General features: G+C 40.0%; 1 protein-coding gene across 2 annotated transcripts in view; it reads right to left on the reverse strand.

Moving 5' to 3' along the window:
- The window catches only part of LOC117150209 (hemicentin-2), an 86,689-nt gene extending 67,371 nt beyond the window's left edge, over positions 1-19,318 (reverse strand). For both annotated transcript variants that reach the window (XM_033317005.1, XM_033317004.1), the window contains exons 1-2: positions 19,151-19,318; positions 17,023-17,431 (exon numbers count right to left, since the gene is read on the reverse strand). In XM_033317005.1, the coding sequence (XP_033172896.1) occupies positions 17,023-17,050 (28 nt within the window). In that variant the 5' untranslated portion in view covers positions 17,051-17,431; positions 19,151-19,318. The remainder of the gene's footprint in view (positions 1-17,022; positions 17,432-19,150) is intronic.
- Between the last annotated feature and the right edge of the window lie 3,574 nt (positions 19,319-22,892).

Consider the following 22,892-nt stretch of genomic DNA (forward strand, 5'->3'; position numbering starts at 1 on the left):
ACTGAGGTAATTTTTGTGTGAAATTCTAGGGGGTGCAGATACAGCAGATGTATTCATACATTAATCGGATTGCTTCCACTGAAGTGGGTCAAAAATTAAACGGATTAAGGTGATATTTCTGTAGAGATTCCTTGATATGTTTGACGTCTAGGCTCTATTCGAAATATGCGTTTTATTGCAGGATTCGTGTAGCTAGGTGTAGAAGACATTAGTTAATAGAGCTCATTTAATTGTTGAATACGTATTCATCTATATTCTGTCATATTTAATGTTGACCCTATGCAGGCCAGTCATTTTCCCATTTTTTGTTTAATTTATTAGTATGGCTTCGTAGAAATGCAAAATTTGATTTTGTTGATATTTTATACCTATTGTGTATCTCCGATTTCTACGAAATTGTTTTGGCACAGTTCCCGTAGCTTTGTTGTGTACCCTCATAAATTCAGCACCTGAGTTGAATGAAACCGTTTAATAATACACTTAATAATATTTACTAATTAAAAACAGAATGTAAAATATTAAATAGTTCTCTTTTTTATATGCATTACTTGGTAAATTACTAATATTTAAAAATCTTATGCTGGCATTTCCATAATTCTAGTTCGTAGGGCATTGAAAGTTCGTGAATAGCTGCATTTCAAGTGGCTCTCATTTCTGCAGAACTCACGTAATTTGCTTGTTTATCTGTGCGAGTTTTGTGTGGCTCGTGTGTCTGATTTAATTATTTCTGACACAGACAGATACTTTAGCCACATGCCAACAGTCAGGGGATGCAAAAGCAAGAACGGAAGGCACACACATGGCTGACAAATATTTGGCAAGGATCACTTTCAATTTTTACCGATGAAGACGGAGAATTCCGGCCGTGACTGGAAGTGGAAAAAAGTGCTTAACTTTTTGTGAAATTCAAGCAGGCAATATTAAATTTTCAGCACCGAGTCGTTCGGTTGTAACTTTAAAGTCAATTAAACTGCCATTTCCCCTGATACGAAAACGTTTTGGGCTTAGTCAAAAATTATAAGGAAATTGAACACAAACAAAAGGCAGCCAAATCCGATCCGATTTGATTTTTCGCAGTGCCTGAGGCATAAAAATAATTAACAATTGATATAGTAGAGAGTGTAAGAGCCAATTTGTCTGCCTGCCGGATATGAGGAAAGGCCTTAAGTCCCCGAAAGCCATAATTTATGTGATCCACACATGCGAATAAAATTCCGGAAATTCAAAGAAAACAAGCCATATTTTCCAGCCGAAAATTGCAAATAAATGAGAATGGGAATGACACTCGACCAAAACCCCATCCACTTATTGTTGTTGTCTAGACTTCCGTCGAGACGCTTGTCCTCGCAATTAAAAAGGAATGGGTAGTCGGCGCAGTTACAGATACTTAAAAGCATCCGGCAGATGCAGGGCAATATGGAGAACGGTAAGTCGGAAAAGCCGCTTATTGCGACCAACATTCAAGCCAAATGTTAATAAACATTAATTGCACTACATTTGCAACGATGGCGACTGGGAAATACTTTGCACTGATTTTCATTTCGGCCATTTAATTCCGAACAATGTGAATTCCAAACAATGCCCTTTCAAAAGGTTCACAACTACTATTAACACATATTGGCTTATTCATAATATAGGATGCTACAAAATTGCTACATGCTTAAAATTTCATTTATTGTGGCATATCAAATGAATCTAGCAATTTATCCCAATTAGTCATCTTCGAATTCTTAACAAATTCCTTGTTTGGTTATTTTGAACTTAGGAAACGCAGTTAAAGACGTCTGAATTGCCATTTTTCATAACCTTTCTAGCTATGCAATTTCATCCATTAATTTCATAGTTCGTTCCCATGCCATTCAATGTTTCGAGAGCATTCAAACTTCGATCCTTGCAGGAGCTACCTTAAAAAAATATGCGGAAACACGAGAAAAATCCTTCAATTTTTATTTCTTTCCCCTTACCTCATTCACTTTTTTTTCTGTTCTTTTGTCTTTTCGTTTTACAGTTGAGCGAATTTTCTTTTAATTAATTTTAAATGAATGTCGTCCGTTTTGGCGCGCTGCAAACTTTCGCAGGACTTATAGTCAAGGGGTCAAGGGTGTGGTGAGCGGAACTTCGGTGGACAGCGTTGACTTTTAGCTTAATTAGCTTTTGGACGAGCAGCGTTTTTCGGAGTTCGCAGCTCAGTCAGGCTAGCTGTCGATTCTCGAGGAGCAGGTCCTTTGGACCACCGCCACCCTCCCACTCCTTCGACAGCAGTGCGCGGCAATTAAATGCTGCATTCTGTGGCAAGAAGGCAAGAGTAGCCCAACAATACCGCCACTGATGATTTCAGAGTGCATTTTTTTTCGGAATGAGGAACTGCACAGATAAAAAGCATTTTCATATTAAAATACTTCCTTTGAGGAATGGTCATTGATACTCCCAACTTTCAAGCATTTTCACAATTTGTTTTCGATTTGTTTTAATACTCTTACAACTGTCCTTTGGAAATATTCAATTGACACTCAAAGAACATCTTACACATAATTTTCTCTCTGTGTGGTTGCTGCACAGACAGACAGACGGAGGCTGAGACAAACAGATGATGATGTCCTGTTTTTGTGCACTGCCTGTTGTCCTTTTGTGTGCGTTGCCTTTGCGCTTTTATGCAACTTTGTTGTTGCCCCTCAGTTATTGTTGCTATTGTTGCCGGTTGATGTGCCGTTGTTGTTGTTGGTGTGTGTGTTTGCTGTTGCAGCAATTGTTATTGCTGCTTGTTGCTGGCGTCGCAGCATGTGGCAAGGCTTTTGTTGCCGCTGTCGCTGCTGGCAAAAATGTTTACTTGTTCTGCTTGTTTTTACATTTTTATGTGAGGTATGCATAAGGAATGGGGCATATTGTCTGTGCAGACACCAAAACAATAGGGAATGTATGATTCTTGAGATGGGGCAAAACAAATGATGCTTTCTAAGTTCATCTAAATATTTAGGAGTGTTAGAACTAATCAATTATAAAGATAAAATGGAAATAAACTAGGAGTAATACAGTATAATTGCGTATAGTTTGCTCTCTCATTTTCCAGTTGTATTACTAATTAAACCAATAATATGGGGTATCCCCAATTCGAGTTATATCTTCACCGACTAATTTCTTTTTGCTGTCTGCTCCTGTTGTTGCTTCCGCTGTTTTTGTTATGTTTGTCGACGCCGCTCGTTTGTTTCTGTTTTGAGGCCCCAGTGCCCCCGACGAATCCCCCCCTCGACAAGTACGAGACCCCCCGCCCGCCAGTGGTATTTAACATTCATTTGAAATTGTCATGGCCCGCCGTTGTTGGTGGACGGGTCTTTCCTGCTCGACGATTATGTTGATTGCAGCCGAGTTCCTGCCCAGTCCCCCGCATCCTGGCTCCTTATTGTTTGGCTAACTGAATGATGAAACGCTCACCACTCCGAGATTCTAACTTCATCCTCCCCCGGGCATTTTATCCACTCATTTAGCTATTGTGCATTGACTTTTGGGGGGGAGCGTAATGTTCATTATATCCTGTTGATCTGCTCCGAAAAGGAAGTGGACCTAGAGTTTTAAAAGCAGACAGCCTGTCAATTGCATGCTTATGTCGGCTATAAACCGGCAGATTCAGATTCAAAATCAGTTTTCCGTTGCAGCCATAAATTGCTAAACTTTTGGCAGCCTTTCGAGTGCATCTCTGTCCCGTCAACGTATTTCGCTCGTTTTTTCAGGGATTTCCCAACCCAACCAATAACTGGACCCCAATTCGAGCCTGCCTCGGGCGAAAAATTTGCATTTTGGGCATAGAGTCGTAATTTGATTTTTGACAAAACGCCAAAAACTTGTTTAGTTGTTGTCCTCACAGAACTTTTGGGTATATGTATTTTTTGGACAGGTGCAAGTGGAGTGGAATGGAGTGTGTTAATTGTGGATGCGAAAAATATTACAAATAAATAAAATAAATTAAGAGAAAACAAACCTGTTTCGATTTCATAACAAAATTGTTTGGCAAAAAAAAAAAGGAATTAAATGCTAGAAAACGAATTATTTTTGGATATAAAAATGGGATATGCTTTTAGAATACTTTGAGTGGGTTTTATTTCAAATTTGAATATTTTTTTAACTTTAAATTATTTTAGTGTTGCATATTTCAAAGCATCACTGCTTACACATAGGTTCCTCGACAGGATATATATTTGTATATATGGCAACAGTCACAAGTTCATCCGCTCGTCCGCTGCTCTTTCGCTTTTCAGGCTTTCTCTTTTTGATGGCCCAAAATTTATATTGCGAATTTTTGGCTCGCTTTTGGAAAACTCGCCAGCGTTTTGCGCGCTGAATTTTCCCCCTTTTCGGCTGCGCAAAATGGTGCTTCATTTATATTTCAATTTTGACTCGTTTCTTGTCAATCAGATAGACAAGCGCATACCCCGCTCCGCTAAAATGTAGCTGTCTGTGGCTTTTCGGGAAAGCTGAGATGTTTCAACGTTAATTGAAAATTTATTGAGACAAATTGTGTTTTATTTACGCCGTATTGACGTTTTTCCCCTCTCCGAAAGAATTGTTTTTTTTTTGCGATGATGATGAGGGAAATAAAAATGAAAACGAAATGGAATTCGAGCTGGTTCAATTTTTACTTAATAAAGCTTTAATGTGATTGAAGGGGGGCGTTCGGCTCAGTTTTTCACCTTTGTTTTCCATAAATTGCATGGTAAACATGCCAAAGTCATTACCGCAAATACAGTTCGTCAACATCAACTGTAGTCTTTACGCGGTGCTTTTAATTAATGCAAACAGATTTAACTCATAAAGCCCCGTGTGCGCTTAATCATGCGCGTTACACGTTACATAAGTGAAATGCTTCATGGAAATTGATATAAATCAGTTGTCGCACAAACAAAAGTGACGAACGAATCGCAATCGGAATTGGCTAGGTGGGTGGACAAATAAAAGTGAAATGGTACCGAATCCATACAAAAAATGGAGCTTATGTCACTTCATACGAGGCCCTATTCCCATGACAACTTCATGAATAAATCCCAGCATCGATGGAAAAACGGGAATTAATTTATATGAGATGTAAATTAATATGGAATATAAAATTTGTGCAATTAGCCGCCTGAATTGATTGACACGAGATGCCACTTTTTGCACGCTCCGAAAATGATCAACAAATTATTTGGTTGAACTTGATTACGTTATAATTTAATCAATTCATGTTTGCGTTCCGGCAATATAAATGAATATTTGCATTTAATGTCATTTCGAGTAAAATACATCTTTACGAATTACATTTTTGTGCAACTATATTAAAAGATTATATAAACTTAAGTCTCAGTAAATATGAGACATATTTGAATGTTGTTGTTCTGCTATAATCTCCAAAAATCCTAAGCTCCTTGTAAATATTCTCGAGGTCCCTGCAGATAAATACCCATACACTTAACTGATCCCACGAGCTGGTTGGTTATGCTTTGTAATCAATCAATTCCCACTGCGAACTGGATATTTCATTTGAATTTCAGCTGCTCAGTCAGTCGAGGGGGCTGTTTCCACTTGATTGCGCACCACAATCAATTTGTTGGGGATACGCACCCACCCACACGCACGCACCGCCACTCACACAAGTTATTTAATTATTTATGCAAATAAATAACTTTATATTGCACTTAATTTTATTTTTTGCTTTGCGACCACGTGCGACGTGCCAAAGTGAAGGAAAAAAGATTTTCATGCCAACAAAAGGTGTCAAATGGACTTAATTCATATTATCATTTTTGCTGCTATGCTTTTTTCTCTGTCTGTGGCATTCATTATTTATTAGTTGCACTTTAATATTTTATGCACACATTCTGTTAGTTTTTTCATAATTTATAAATTGGCCAATTGTGCGTGAGGGCTTAAAAGGCGTTCATTTTGCCGTAATTGTCGAGCTGGAGAAAAATTGGGTAGCTATGTACACATGAATGTGTATGTACGTTTTATGTATGTATATGTATGTGAATGTTCACTGGATCCGACAATCAATGAGCGTCGAGAGGCATAATGAAGCTGATGCGCCATTGTTCCACACTCCTGTCAATAAAGTGTCAATAATTTATAAAGCAAACAGAAGTTGTCCCTGGCATAATACCATAAACAGTGTTGGATAGCGGCGATGAGGGGTGATGGGCTGGCATAGAGACCCAACTCAAAGTGAAAAAGTATCGCATCTAATGCAAATATTTACCTTCTGTTCGCGACTCGCTGTTTATTTAAAATTTATTAAAAAAAATGTTTACATCACTTCGATTGCAATTCATGTTGACACACTTATAGCTCATCAATGTCTGTCTGATGGGATTGATTCAATTCAGCTCGAGTGTTTGCGTCGGGTAAAGACTGGCATTTTAAATAATTAATCCATAAATATTGTATTTATTTAAGCGAGTGAATTCATTATGAAGAAGACAAGACACACAAGCTGCTGCTCAGGTATTTGAATAATTCAATTCCATTGTAATTATAATATTTGAGTTATTAAGCAATGGACACTAGGCATTCAATTCAGGCGTTATTAAATGAGTGTTGGGAACAACAATTTGCAAATTAAAATCTATTGCAATTTCGTTTCAATTGCTCGATTGTGGTTTCAAACGTACGAAATCAAATTGATTTGAATCGAAAGAAATGTTTGTGCTAAAGTGATTAGAAGAATTTTCAAGTGCTTAGCTATGAAATCAATAAATTTTCGTGAGTATATTACATAAGTAATTTTGTAATTATTCTAAGAAATAATCTCCAAAAGCTTCGTTATTTCCTCTCCAGCAGCAAGAAAATAGCTCTTTTGCCTTACTTTCCATTATACTAGTTTCCCAGCTCCTCTTCAAAGCGAACTTTATCTCAAATATTCAATAACGAACCGCAAATCGCACACATTTCGCTGTGGAATGCCCTCTGAGCTCCGGCAAACCACCCGTTGAACCCTAAAATCTTGAAACTGAACGCTGAACATTGAACGCCACAAAGTGGAAAGCTGGGAAAAGGGGTCGTAAAGTGTTGTAAAGCGCAGCGAGGCGCAACTCATGCGACTGATTAAAAACGCGCGCCTTCTAAAACTGTCAAAGGGCCTTTGGCGCGGTATGGTATTTTATGATGAGAAAAACTTTTGAAGCGAAAGTGCGAAGGCTGCCGTTGTCATCGGCGCAGGATATCCTGCGTCCTGAGAAATTAAAAGGGGAAGTCCCTGAAAGGAAGTAGTATAAAAGCCAGGTGCAAGTGCACGAGACGCCCTGTAACCGCTGCATTCAGTTCGTTTATAATCAAAGTTAGCTGAAGATTACGAGACTGCAAAGGAGACTCAGCTGAGGTGCCAGGCAGACAGTCCCACATCTTGGACCACAAGCTGGTAAACAACAGGCAAACAAACAATGCAGGTGTCAGGAAAAGCCTTTCTTTAATTTCCAGCTTATGGCAGAACAATAAATGCTGAATAAAATAAAAAAACGCGACGACTCTATGAATATACTATATTAATGTAAAGTATCATATGAAATTATTTCCATAACATGCCTCCATAACATAACCATAAGTCACACAAATTAAAAATATTTAAAGCAAGTTTAAAGATTAACCTCATACTGCATGTTTTCTGAATTTAATGCCTTTTGATGTTATATGTTACTGTATGACTAAGAATTGAAACAAGTAATTGGAAAAAGCAGAAAAACGGTGATATACCCTCTAAAAGAGCATAACAATTAGAGACTCAAAAGATCCATATATCAGTGTGTACAATGCCAAAAGTGCCACTCGAGTGGCGGTGGGAAAACAACAATAGAGGCGGGAATTCAAAATGGAACGGCGAGTGCAAAAGGCGGAGTGCACGGTGAAAAATGCTGGAAAACGTGAAGAAAAACCTGCAGGAAAGAGCAGCAGCGCCGAGTGTCTTATTTTAGTTATGGCAGGGAGCATCCGTCTGGGCCTTGGGGCCAAAAACTGTAGAGTGTCGTGGCTCAGCGACTCGAAACAAAAGTGCAGCTGGGCCTGGGTTTTCCCTTGGTTTTCTCCGAGTTTTCCCCATACCCAATCTTTGCGCACACCTTTCCTTGCATAAAATGCGAAGAAGTTGCCGCAGATTTAGCATCCCACTTACAACAGAAAGACAATTGCCGGCGGCTTTGAGATGAAAAAGGTTGAGGACAAACTGTTGCCTCGCTCATTCTAATTGAAAGCAGAACAACAACTGGAACGCTGAAAAAGCGAGGGAAATAAGAAAACTAAGCTCCGCAATTTGCACAACAAGAAATTATGCACACAGCTCCGTCCGTTGGGTAACAATTCTCTGCAGGTGGCAGTGAAACACTGGGAAAATGTCCCAGGAGAGATGGGCACTCAGAGATACCCTGGAAATTAGAAAGTGCTAAAGGAAGCAATTAACTGTAGGGAAAACAATGAGAAAGGTGCGAAGAGTATCATCATCCGTCCTTTGAATTCAATACGAGTTGTCATATTAATGTTATAAAGTAACTAGAAATCATTTTAATAAGACAATGACAAACGTATTATATTATAATTAATTTAAAAACTTTTTTTCTGTGAAATTTACCCTTCGCACAGCTTTGCTTGAAATAAATTACAAGTAGCCAAAATATTATTTCGAGTGAAGGGGAATAAGGCATCACAAAAAGTGCAACCAGCACCTGCAAAGGGCCAAATTCCCCTCCTTAACCCGCACTCCACACAAATGTTAACCCCTGACAGCCCCCACAAGAAAAGAGCTGCAGAAGTGCGAAATTGTAATAAAAAATGCAACGCCACGTGGCAAGAGGGCGAATTTCCAGTTAGGAAGGAGAAGGGGAAGAAAAAGGAGGCATCCTTGGGGCGACTTCTGCTGAGCTAAGGTTACGGGGATTCCCCTGATCCACACTTCAATGGAGTTGCTTAAATCTAATTTGGGTTGGCTCCATCTTTCTGCCTTTTGTGGCATTAGCTTGCCCGGCACGTGCTTAAGAAATTATCCTTCGCCGCCAAAAAAAGAGAAATATATAATTTCAATTGCTGGAAGTTTCTTTGGCAACTCGCGCTGCCTTTGGTCCTTTTTATTTAATTTTTAGCTGCTACTGCTGTTGCTCCTGCTCCTGCTTCTGCTCCTGCCGCTGCTGTGCTCCTCCGTTTATGAAAAATTCATAAAGGATAATGAGCGACAAGAGCGTGTCAACGAAAGGAAAGCAGATAAACGGGGGCCAAAACGTTTTGCCGAACCAGCGAGCAGCTAAAACGGTGTGAAGCAAGGACATGCAGGAAACTCTGCACTGGACATCCCCCGCTTTTGTGGGGCGCCAGAGCAGCCGGAGGAGAAGCTCCTGTTGCATCTCCAGTGCTAATTAAAATCCCGACAAGCCAAGCTCGGGATGGGTTGCCATGACAGGTAAGCCTGCTGCCGCAGGAAGCGACGTAATGGAGTCAAAGGTGTTAGATAAGTAGCTGGCAAAAATATAGTAAAAGGCGGAGAACGTGGCTTCCCTGTGCAGCAGTAGCACCTGCTGCAGTTGACAAGTGGAGCGTACACACACAAAACAAAAGACAAGGCACCCGCATTCCACTCATTTGGACCCTGGCTTTTTGCCTACGGCTGACGCGCGCGTAAAAAGAGAATGGAATGAGGCGCTTAAAAGGGGCACTCGCCATTTAGTTATTGGGTTAATAAAACAACAGAGCGAGGGCGAAAGCAAAGGCAAAACAAAGCTCACCTAGTTGTGAACGAAATGCACTCGGATAACGAAATGTTGGAATTCCCAGCAAGTCCTACCCAACACTATGCGCAAAAAGGGAAAACTCTTTCTCTGACCAAAATGACTGACTAACTGGAAAAAGAGGACAGATCTACGATCTACCGACACAAATTTATATTACGCTTCAGTGAGTTTTGCAGGTAAATAGTTAGCTTAACAATTCTATAAATCTTTATTTGCCAAGCAGATGTCAGCTTATGCAGGAGTTTAATCTAGTGGAAAGAAAATGCATAGCATATACAAATTTCCAACGAATTATTTTTTAGCAATATTTCTTTTAAATATTTCTCTGCTATTTCTCTGAGTGTGTAGTTTAGTTTTTGCTTTCAGCTTCACGGGGCGTATGCGCAATATTTGTATGTGGATTAACAACCTGCCGCCGCCAAAGAGGAGCATGCAAGGCGGAAAATAGGGGCGGACCAGTGGCGAATGCGTAGCGAAGACATGCCCAAGTGTACAGTTGACAGTTGTGAGAGTGGGAAGGGGGTAAATGTGGGGAAAATACCTGACACAAAATGAGAACGGACAAAGAACGGATAAAGAGTGGACAAAGGTAACCAAGGTGCTGCAAGTCGGTTCCGCTGAAAGTCCGAATTCTTCGCTTTTCGTTTTTGTCCGGTGCTTTCCTTTTCGCTTTGGCAATAGTTTACCACATAATTTATGTTCTCTGTTCAGCAAAAGTTGTGCGATATGTGTGTTATCTAGCAGAATATTTATAGTTGGCTTTCGTTTGTGCACATATGTTTGGTTTAGTCCTTTCATGAAAGAAAAACTGAATTAAAAGCCACAACCAGCATTCAGTTTCTATGGCAAGCTGCTTTTCGCTGGAAATCTGATAGATATGGTTTAACATCATTAATACAACCAGATGCAACATTTTATCATAATTAGAATTCTTTTATATTGAAATCCTATATTTTTAACTAAAATCAATTGCATTGTTGATGGTCTAAACATAACATACCCTAAATCCATCTCCACACTTTGAACACCATGCATCGTTTTACTTCTTGGCTTGGCATAGCACTTTAATCAACCGCCCGAGGCTTTCCATATACATATATCACTGGTTTTCACCAGATTCATGTATCTAATTGATTTGCCTTTCAAGGGGAGAACGCCCAGGGCGCGGAATGGAATGCCACGAGCAGTCGTAATAACTCGAGTGCTTCGGGGGCACATCCTTCATCAGCATCCTTGGGCAACGTTGCAATCAAAGCGAGATGGAGATGCTGATGGCTGCGACATCTTAAATGATTCAACACCTTGAGCTTGAGCGGATAAGATCCTTCGAGCAGGACGACGGACATATCAATCAGGAAAAAAGCAGTCATTGTCGGAACTCTCGCGTGAGAAAAATTGCGTTGCATTATTTACATGTGCGCGAAGAGCGCCTGAAAGCTCGCTTTAATTTATTTTAATTCATTCTCCAGCCCCGCCCTTCTCCGCGCTCCTCATCGAGTTGATGTCCTTGTCGCCGAGTGATATGTAAATATGCAGTTACGCGCTTACTTTGTCGTGCAATTACAGTAAACCAAGCATGTACACCAAACAGGAGACCGCCCACTCCATCACCCTTCATCATCGTGTCTGTCTTCCCAGGATTCCCCTGCTCCACATCCAGCTCCCTGCCAGCTCTGTCGTCGCGGCAAACACGAGGGAAATTCTTTTGCTAATGCCAAACACATCCGTTCCTTATTTGATACCCTTATTAAGGGAGCGTAACAAGTTGTAGTGAAAATATGCGAAGGCAATATATGCTACATATATCTTGCAAATGAAGTAAGGAATGCAAAGTTAAGTTCTATTACATTAAAGTGTGGGAATTGCCCACAAAATCATAAAGTATCAAGCCCGTGCTCGGTATCTTGTAGTCGTTATGCTAACAACTAAATCTTTATCCATTCCCCAAGTATTAATGTCGCCGGCACAAAGACCGAGATGGGATCTTCGAGATGTCGATGGCTTATTAGCCAGGCACTTTCGCATGCCTTCACACACCTGTAATGCCGAGCATGTGTAATTCCCTGATGTCTGGGGAGCAGTGATATTTCCCAGCCCGCTGATTGACTTCCGTTCTTCCGCACTTGTCGCCCATCCCCAAGAAGCCTTAATCGATTTTACACCCAAAGGACATTTTCTGGTGATTGTGTCTGCGGTTTATTCGCTGCCTTTGATTTCCAGCGACTTCCCACTCCAGCTTCTATATATTCTTTTTCCTCTTTTTTTTTTGCAGACTGGTGTAAGCGTCTGTGTAAAATGTGGTTCACATTTCTGGGTTGGAGGTATGGGTGTTATGGAACGGCTTCAATTAGATATGCGTATGCTGTTTGTTTTTAGGACTTCTGCCACGTTTTTATTGCCCAGCAAAGCAGACGTGTTCTGTGTGTCAGGTGGAAAAATCTTATAAATTTTGGAATAACTTTCATAACTTATGGTGGCTATACCATATACCGTATACCATACAGAAGGCAGCCGAGCTCGGTGCAACTAATGCCATTGTCTTGTCACACATGTCGGATGCTGACTGCGTTCGCTATTTGAGTTCCTCTGGCGCTTAAAACGATGCCGGGGCATAAAGATCCATCCCAACCCGGCCACATTCTCTATATTTTCAGGGCGGAAAGTGGGCTATATCTGCGCTCCTCTTAATGTGGTTTAGTGCTCGGTTGACATGTTTGTACGGCGTGGACTTATGGCTGAAGGTACACAAGGAACTTGTGTCTCCGGTCTTTTTTGCGGCAATGTGTGTGGGTTGATTCCACGGTTGGTTTCTCTCATACTGAGCAAACAGGAATTTGTCTAAATTGGTTGTATAAGCTTTACGTCGAAGGGGAAGGCTTTCAGGCGGTGGCAGAAATTGATTGGGGTAAACTAAGTTACGCGGAATTTAATAAAATTGTAGAAAAGCCAAGAAGCCTCACTTTAATTTCATCTCATTGCCCGAGAATGTACGTTACTAATTAATGTGTTAGTATTCATTGGTTGGTATCTTCTTAGTTTTCTGGCCAGCAGTACCATATAGAGAACCAGCTTATAAAATTCCATAACTATTCGCTTGAAATACCAAAACTTTGTCGAGCAACTTCCTAAATACGACCAAAAATCGCACAAGCAGGAAAGGAGCTTGAAATGTTCCAAAGTTTCTTTAAAGCGATATTTTGGCATGCTGTCAGAAGCAGCTCCAAGTCGTTGACACTCACCTTTGTCCGGGAAAATGTGGTGAATTTTGAGCCAGCCTTACTTGGAAACACATTTTTAAACCCGATTCCTTTGGCTTGTTTTGCTTTATTTTTTAATGATTTGTGTGCTTGCCACGGGCGGTTTGTTTGTCTGTTTGTCTTGTTTGCTGCAGTGTGTTTGAGCAAATTTGCTCGCCAAACTCACTTTCATGTTTAATTAAAAGATAACACACAGAGAGACCGCACACACACACACACACACGTGTGTGGCAATGATATGACAAGTCTTTAAGCATTTGCAGCAGCGTTTATCGGGCCAACTGTGGCCACGCCCACCTCCCCGCTAGCTCTTGCGAAATTTATGCAATTCGAGTTTGTTCGTTGGTTTGGGCGTGTGTTTTTGAGCTTTGCAGTGGATTGTGCAATGTGCCGGAAAATATATTTCCCAAACTCCGGCGAAACTTATCTCTGCGGAGGTGGAGAGGTGCCATTGCTACGTGACGCTTATCGTCATTATAATTGAAAGCTTTAAAAATTTATAGCCGACTTTTCGGCTATTTAGCATATCAAATCGTAAAATGGAAAACTCGCCAAGCACGCAAATAATTATTTCCCGACTCTTGCAAAAAAAAAAACAGCAATTTCAATTGGCTTTTACGATCCGTATTTCAGTTAAATATGCACTCGGAAAAAAACAGGAATACTAAATTCGAAAAATAAATCGAGCGGAATATTTATTAATTGCGAATGATTTCATTGGTGTTAAACACAGTTCATTTTTTTGCTCTTTCTTGGAATAGATTAGCAATAAACTTTTGTAATTAGACTGGACTTGAGCTTAGGCTTAGGCTAATTACCAGTTTACAAACTTATAGCTTTCTTTATTTTCCGAGTGCCAGCATTTTGTAACACCAGTACGGCTGGCTATCAATTAATGTCGTGCCATAAAAAGTTGTACAAAGTGATTGACTGTCCAGTTCGCCGATTGGAGTTGAGTGACCCTTGACACCGGGCCCCTTCCATTTCCATTTGCGGGCTCGATTGGCAAGTTGGCATGTTGAAATATTTAAAGCCGCTTAAACAAATTGTGGTCTGGTCGTGCGGTGACTTGTCAGACAGTAAAACATTGCCAACGCAGACGGAGCGATTTCAATGCGAGGAAAATCAATAAGTGTGGGGAAGGCGGGCAGGCGTCTACGCCTTCGTAATCTCCTCATAAAACTCCCTCGTTAGGCGCATTAAATTACAAATTCCATTAAACTGATTATTAAAGCAAGTATTTGCTAATTAATTTACTTGCTACGCACAATGCCAGGACGCAATTAATAAATCCAAATGAGTAGCTACATTACAATCTAGACACTAGCCAACGGGCCTGAACGCACCCCACACCCTGTAAACGTCGTTTCGAGCGGATTAGGCATTGAAATGCTTTTTATCGACGGCTGTGAGTGTCTCCCTCTAGGGGTCATTAAGCTGGTGGGATGTTGGGCTGACGCCCCCTGCCGGCAACAAAGTTAATTACACTTGGTTTTAAGGAATTATCCAGATTCTAGGGACTTACCAAATTTTATGGCGAGGTGAGTGAAAAAATCTCTAGCTAGTTAGTTAATTGGAATATTTCTAAGATATTTATTTTAATTTCCAAGCAATATTATAATTAAATATTACATAAATTCAACTGATTTCAAATTTTACTTTCCAAAACGAACGACTATGGACTATGCACTTTGTTCAGAAGTTAAACAAAAAAATGAAGTTCATTTCTATTAACGTAAATTGCTCTAAAGAAAGCGCAGCTCCTTTTTATTCGTCTAACCAGAAGCACTCATCCATTTCAATTCCACTGCAATTGCAATTCCATTTCGGCACAACTGAACTCTCATTGTGATGGAATCGTAACAATCTACCCTTTGTTACCCCCTGAAACACAATGAATTACAGCAGTGCCTCATGACCCCCAGCTCGCTGTAGTTCTTATGAATAATAAAGCAAATAATCTGTCAGCGTCGCAGCCGCCTAACCAAAAACCAAAAGCCAGAGGCCACCCGAAGCCAAACCCAATCCCAAAGCCCGGAGAAATGGAAAGAGATGGCGGCATGCGGTGCGAAAGAGATGGCCAAACAACCGGGAAATGTCAGTGAGAAGTCCACAGCGGCAAACGACTCAATTCGTGGGCGAAATTCGAGAACTCTCAGTCGACATTTGCTCTGTCTCACAAATAAAAAAAAAAAGGAGGTATACAGAGGAAAAATAACTCTAATTTGGCCACCTCCAAGGATACAACGTTCCGCACTCGCATTAAATATAAAAAGTGTACAGTTTGATTAAAGTTTTATAAAGAAAAGATGCTGTTTTATATGCCAACAACACGTATTTAATGAATATTTTCCTCTGTGCATGGAAATTCGTATAGGAAAACGCGGAAAAGCGTGTGGGAAATGGGAAATGGGGAGCGGTGAGTCCAGTGCTAATAACACGAAATCCGATTTGAACGTCGGACCTGCGTGTGATAAAAGCAACAACATCACGCAGTCTGCGGTTGCCTTTTTCCGTTTCGTTTGGCTTGGACTCGTGCCACACGGCGTATGCGTAACGTGCGTTTTAATGAAATATTGAATTTTATTGCCTGCGTGCCCAGGACGCGCTGTCAACAACTTGGTCCAAACCAAAAGCTGACCCTGACTGGGCCGCTTCACAACTTGTCACTGCCTCGAGGGCTGGTTTACACTGAAAACAATAATGATTTTTCTCGCTTTGTCAGGCTTGCGAATAAACATAAATATATTATGCACAACTTTTGTGTTTCAAATATTGTTGCCTTTGCATTCGTTTATACACCAAATTTAACAATGCAAATTTTAAAGTTTATGTACGTTTATTTCTTTAAACTTTGCCTTTGGGTAATATCAAATTATACAAAAATATGCGAAATTCATCGTCCCTATAAAAACCTACGTTCATAAACAGCCAACATTAATGCAAATTCATTGTGCGACATATATCATCATATATGCTTTTATAATTTATTCATATCGCCCATTCATCGCTAGAAATTTGCCGGTTTTGTTTGATTATTGGTTATTGCCATTTATTAATTTTTTATATATATGTATTATACCAATTTTTTCCGTGCACGAGAACCATTACACCCGCGCTCCTGCATAACCTCTTAATTTGTTTCGTTTTATTTGTTATGCAAAAACTTGAAGTATATTATTATTACCCATATATACGAACTCCGCACTTTTCGTTGCGCCTGCCTAATAAAAGCAATTTATGGAGCCCAAAGCGCGGAAATGAATTGTTAACCGAATTTTTTTTTCGGAATTGGGCTTGGAAGAAGGATGATGTCCATAATGTTGTTGATGAGTGGGTGGTGGTGTCTTTTGTTTATGGTCACTCGGCCCACTTCGCCCCTTCACGTAAACGCCTTTTGCGGCATTGTGAAATTTCCCAGAGCGCACATAAAAATGAAAACCGCCAGAAGGGCCAGATAACAAGTGGCAGGGAAAACGGGGGCGTGACATGGTGGAACAAAAAATGGAGACTGAAAATGCAGGAGGGGCCAAAGTGGAAGTCAGTCAGGCAGGGAAAATGCAATTGACTGGGTTGCAAAAGAGGTGCATATGGCGATGGCTTCTAACAGCACGGTTTGTGCATCTCTTAAAAGAATTTCTTAATAAAACCGAGAAAAGCTGCTTTCCATAAGGAAGTAATAGTATTTTGTAGAAAGGTTATATGGCACTATATGAAATTACTATTATTTAACTATATTCTTGTATTTCAATTTTGATATGCTAGTGCTTGGATTATTCCAAATAGTACTATAATTAAAAAGCTTTCAGATGCATTTTATTTAAATATAAACAAACAGTTTTAACTACTTTGAATGGCCTAATTTTGTTTCCTTTCAACCACTTTAAAGCTCGTGATGAGGGGTCATGGAAATGAAATTGAAACAGAAAAATAAAATAAACCACAGCAGCCGCTGCTTCGGTCAGATTTCGAGTTCGTGCCTCCATTAATGGTTTTTCCCTTTTGTTTCTGTTTAATTGTGAGATAAAACTTACCGATAATGAGCAGCTTTATGGTCGACATGTTTGACTGTGCTGTTGCTGATGAATTTTCCGTTTTTCCGCCTGTTTTTCTTGTGCGTTTTTTTTTTATTTCGTTATTTCGTTCAGCTCTTTGGGTGGTATTTACAGAAATATTAATCCGCTAAAGAGGCAACAGTTTGACAATAACTGGAGTCGGCGACCCGCCCAAATTGCATTTTAATGTCGCAATGGAAATGCAATTTGGCTGACGATTATCCCGAGACACATTTCGGTTTTTGTTACTGCGGCTTTGCGTTTTTTCTCTCTATTTCGGTTTCAATTTGCTGTTTTTAAAGGCTCACCCGAGAATTGATTTTGCAGCGATGCTGAAATGCTCGTTCAAATATTCACGCACTCGAGATGCCGATACTACGGCTGGACACTGTAATTAAATGTTTCAATTAAATTAAATGCGACACACACACACTCGTGCTCATGTTAAATGCATGTGGAAGGCGCCTAGAAGTAGGCAATGAATATTTAAAGGCTCAGACATTTCAATTTGGGCTTGCAAAACGTACCGAGGCCGAAAGGTCCAATTGAAGCCATGCCCAGGCATTAAATTAACATATTTCCCAAATAATAATAATTTGCAGGAGCACCGACTAGAGATGGATCCCCCAAATGGAATTGTGCCCACTCAGTTGGCCTACCCGCACATGTAAACTGTGCTGCTAATGTCTTATTCATGTTTACAATGCCCGGCAAAAAGCGACTTATGAGCGGACAGCATGTCAGTCAAATAGCTTGAAAATGGCCCATCGCTTGCGTGCTCCAAACTTATTAGGTTTCATCCTAACGAAAATCCCACACCCTCCACATCCGCATCCACATCCCAGCCCCAGGTGAGTTGGTTCCGCCGGAATGGTTGATGGGCCTCCTTTTGACCAAGCCTCGGCAATTGCCGGGCTATTTATTTAAACCGGAGCCGAGGGGACACACAGCCGGAACGTTTTACTGCCCAATTGTTAATGGAAATCTCCTGCGTTACTCGGCACTAATCACTAAGTAATTATGAGTTATTAATGGCGACTGCTTTTTTTTTATTTTAAGCCAGAGCTTTGGAAAGATAATCCGTACTTAGAATAAAACACCTTTAATTTTATGCATTTACACTGCTTGAGTTTATAGCAAGTTTTTTTAGTCACTAACTTACAATTTAATCATCTATTTTTTCACAAAATCTAATTTTTGAATATTAAAAAGTTTTTATTAGGTCACTTGCATATTTTCCCAAACTTTCCTCGTTTATTTAACTTGACGCTAGCCTGAATATTTATTGTTAGTTTTTCTTCAGCAGATTTATGTGTTTTAAGCAATAAATACATGTATTGTCACAAAACGCTTTAGCTTACACTTATATGTATTGTCTTTGCTGTATTTTCAGAATCGAATATTAATGAGAACATATATCTTTTACAATTTGTCATCCAAGTCAACATTTTATTGAAGAAACTCTCGGCAACTCACAACGCAGCGAACTAAACATAGCTCCTAATTCACTTATGCACTGCCAGGAACTTTAAGCTAAACCACTTTCAACGACATCAAAATAACCAGCCGTCATAACAATGGGCAAAAAAGCAAGAGAAATCCTAAAGAAAGCTCCCAAATCAGCTGTCACAGTGGAATAATAAAAATAATTTATTTGCATTTTATTTGCCCAGCCTGGGAGTCTGGGTCGGACTTGTTCTCTAGGACCAAAGACCAAGGACCAAGGACAACAAGTTGCTGACACACAAACGGAAAGGACGCACAAAAAAAGGCGGAAATTATACGGATTTGACAGATGAGCGAAGGTAAGTGGATCACAACTTTCGCAGCGGCTTTAAATTGAGCATAAATTGTTTGTCACTGTGTTGCTGGCCCCTTTTGGGCTTTGCTCGTATTTTATTTCATTTCATTTCTTTTTCCCGTTTTCTATTTCTGTTGCACTAGTTTTGGCCCAGTTTCTGTTTCTGGCTTTTTGGCGGCATAAATATGCATGGCGGGGGGCAGCTGGAGCGGGGGGCAAGGTCACGGGGAAAAGCGGGGCAACAGTTGCACTTGAGTGCCATTTGTCGAAAGAGTTGCCCGGCAATTTGCATAATTACAAACGCACATGTAAGCGAAACGCGGTTTCCGCCTGTCCGCAATTTCCACTGCAACGCTTTTCCGCACTCGCGTTTCTTCGGTTTCTACATATACTTGGGGTCCTGCTCTTGGGGACTTTTCCACTCGGCCCTTCCAGTTCTTCCCGAATTTTCCGCTTTGCCGCCCGTGGCCGCAGAATGCTTCTTACCAACTAAGTGCAATTTCGGTTTTGTTCCAGCTTAAGAACGAAGTTCGATATGACGAGCGGCGATACACGAGTACAGTGAACTTCGGCTGTCGCGTACGAGTGTACGAAATCCATAGACGAAGTCGCCAATTTCGGTTGTTGAATATTATTCGAAGCGACTGCGCTGAGAGAAAGGCTTGGCAACATGTTGCCAAGGGAGAGAAAGTTTTCTGCTAAAAAAAGAGAGAGCGGCTAAGGACTTTTGTGGTAGGTTAGGAACTCTAGTGAAAGGACTCAAAACAACGAACCGCAAATTGTCCTAGGCCCGTAATTGTTCCATAGATTAACGGAAATTTTGTTAAATATAACTCTTAGTCTTATAAAATAGTTAATCAATTATTATTTCAAGTCAAACATCACATACTTTGGATAATGTCTTAGTTCCCATTCATGTTGATACTAAAAAGACCATTTCAGTTCGTATATTTTATCATTATTCGAATTAAATTACCATAAATGGCTTTATAGTTGTCTTGTTAACTTTTTAACATTATTTTACAATTCAATGCCACATTTATTAGTTTTATTTGCTGTGGCCCTTTTCCTGCTCTTTGGTTTATTTATGTTTTGGGGTCAGACGAAGTTTGTTGTTTATGGCCATAAACACACACGAAGCTTAGTCCACGAAATTTTGTTTTGGACCATAATCGTTGGGACTCGGTTTTAGACAAGTTTTTTGCCCCAATCCTGGCTAACTTTTCCAGAGAGCAACTGTTTCCTGTCTCACTCGTTCCCATCTCTCTTTTCCGTGCGCCTTGCTCTCTCATTTTCTTGCCGAAACTTTCTCTTTTGGCAACATGTTGATTTGTTGCACTTGCAAGTGCATTCGTTTTTATTAATCAAGGCAATCAACAGTTGGTCCTGACTAGTGCAGACAGAATGTCGGGAAGCTCTGCATTTTGTTTTATATTTTCACATGAATTATATGTTCCTGAAATCTTTTTATTTTACGGAAACTTACATATTTGGAAGGTCCTTCTGAATATTTTGAGCAATCAACAAAAGTGTCTGCCATTTTACATCAGCTATGTTTCTGGATAAACCTTTTCGGGCCCTTAGGCTGTTGTTTTGCATCCCTAACTCCCCTTTTGAGCATGTCGTGGCACATAAAAAATATTTGCAAACTAAATGTGGCAAGTTTGGGGAGAAAAAAAATAAAAAGAGGAGACCGCCACAAAGGTTGAGCCAACACCTTGGCACTCAAATACACACAGATATGTACAAAAGTTGTTAAAAAGTCCGAATAAATAAATTTTCTCTTTCAGCGAGAGAGAAATTTGTAGTGGGAGTAAGTGAGAGGTCGGAAGTGGAGGCGCCTCACAAATGTTTGACATAAATTTATGCGTTTTGTGTGTTGCCCACGAAAACTCCTCAACTTTGCTTGTAGATCAGGTTAGATGGTACAATTTCATTTTGGGGCGGAGGGCTTGGAAACTTTAGGGAAGGGGCTGGAAAATCAGGGGGTGGATGAGTTCGGTCATGGTTGAGGATGCCAAACTAAAGTGTGTTCCGAAATTGAGTTGTCATAAAAGCATTTGACAGGAGTCGCATTGAAGGGTTGAGGTAGCAACAGTGAAAGTCCTTTAAAAATTAAAAATGTATATACCAAAGGAAATAAATAAAAGAAGTACAAAATTTTTTGTAATATTTGTTGAAACTTATATTAAATCTTAGCGACAAGCTTAATTTGAAAGAAATAAGATAATGGAATAATTAAAATAGCAAAAAATATAAAAATATTTTGACAAACACTAATTAGGATACCATTTGTATAAAAATCTAACAACTAAACGACAAAAAAAAATTTGTAAATTCACTATTTTTATTTTTTACTGTATCTTACTTGTTACAGTAAAGCTTGTAGACATTCTTTTATTTGCATGTGAATGCCAAACATTTCGACCTCCCCAAGAGGGGAGTTTGCAACTTGTCTACAACTTCAGACTTAACCCCAACTACCCCAATACTTTCACTATACTACACAAACCCATTCGCAGTGTAAACTTTTTTCGATTTAAATAAAGAGCCAGCAATGCGACACACTTTGAACTTTGATAGAGGACTATAAAAAATTCTAGGAAAATACTTTTGGAACCGGTCTTTACAATAGTCAAAGGTAGACAACAGCTTCTTAGCAGCATATATTTTTACAACAATTTTATGATCTCAAATTTATGTATATAACCAAAAAAGCTAGAATTTTAGCTTTGGAAATAAATTTACAAATTTTATGGCGGAATCTCTGGCGGGGCCTGATGGGCTCTAGCGGGATCTGGTTGCATCTGGCGGGATTTGGCAAGCTCTGGGATCTGTGCGTCTGTCCGTCTAAGCTCGACGTTGAGATCTTAGGAAAAGCTGCCACACCTATGGTCGGGTAAAGGGTATCTGATAGTCGGGGAACTCGACTATAGCATTCTCTCTTGTTTTTTTACTTCACTCCTGAAAATGTTGCAGGAAAAGCAGCTGCCAAACCGGCGGCGGTTTAAACATTTTTAATTAATTTACATGACAGCAGCTGCTTGGCATGTGATGCACGTAAGATGCGTGGGCGCATTTCCCAGCCGGAAAAGCGGTGGAGGGCGGGCGTGGCAGCCGGGGAAATTAAGCGATGGGGAAACTGATGAGAGGTGCAGATTGAATTAAAATTGTAGCGAAATACTTTTGGTTGCAGCTGCAACAGCAACTACAGTTAATCAAATGTGAAATGACATGAGCACTACGCTGGGAAATGGGGCCCAAAAGGGGGTGTGGCACATAAATCAGAGCAGACGCGCCCACTTTCACCCCCGGATACCAATTCGCACTTAATTGCTTAAACAAAAGCGACGCCTTTTCCTTTTGCCAACGCACTATTGAGCAATTATGCAGTCGGAAAAACGGAAACGGTGTGCTATTCAGGAAAAAAGAAGCAACGATTCACGCAATCACTTTAAGAACTATACATAGGTCTTTGAAATAAAGTTTAAAAATAATTGTTGTTCTGTATACTTTTCTAACCATTTTCAATTTGAAATAACAATGGCCGCTTGCTGCCAAGATTATCCAAATTCGTTCTCTGTAAGCCGAATTAACCGAACTTTTAAGACAGCTTCTCAGAAAAGGCAGAAATAAGATTGGAAATCCAAACGAAACGTGGCAAATGCGTTAATATATTCAGGGAGGCCTCATCATCGACGTCGTCAACGTTTTGTGTTAGCCATATAATTTATGCGCGTTTTAATTTCATTTGGTGCCTAACAAGTGCCACGCCCACCTCAGCAGCTCAGACGGCAAAGGGCGGTGGGAATTGAGTAATGAAATCGGTAAAAGGGGCGAATATGTTATTTTGACACCTTCAAGGTTGCGCCCATCTCAGCCAACTTCCGACAATTGGCCTGGTGTTGAAGTTTCGGGGCGTGGAGGAAAATGTCAAGGAATCAGCGAATGAAATTGACTCACCAACATGGAGACTTAAAGAGAGTTGAAAATATAAATGATAAAATATAAAATATAAATATAAAAAAATAACAATTGAATTAGGAAT

Source organism: Drosophila mauritiana, chromosome 2L, assembly GCF_004382145.1.
Source record: "Drosophila mauritiana strain mau12 chromosome 2L, ASM438214v1, whole genome shotgun sequence".
NCBI lineage: Eukaryota > Metazoa > Arthropoda > Insecta > Diptera > Drosophilidae > Drosophila > Drosophila mauritiana.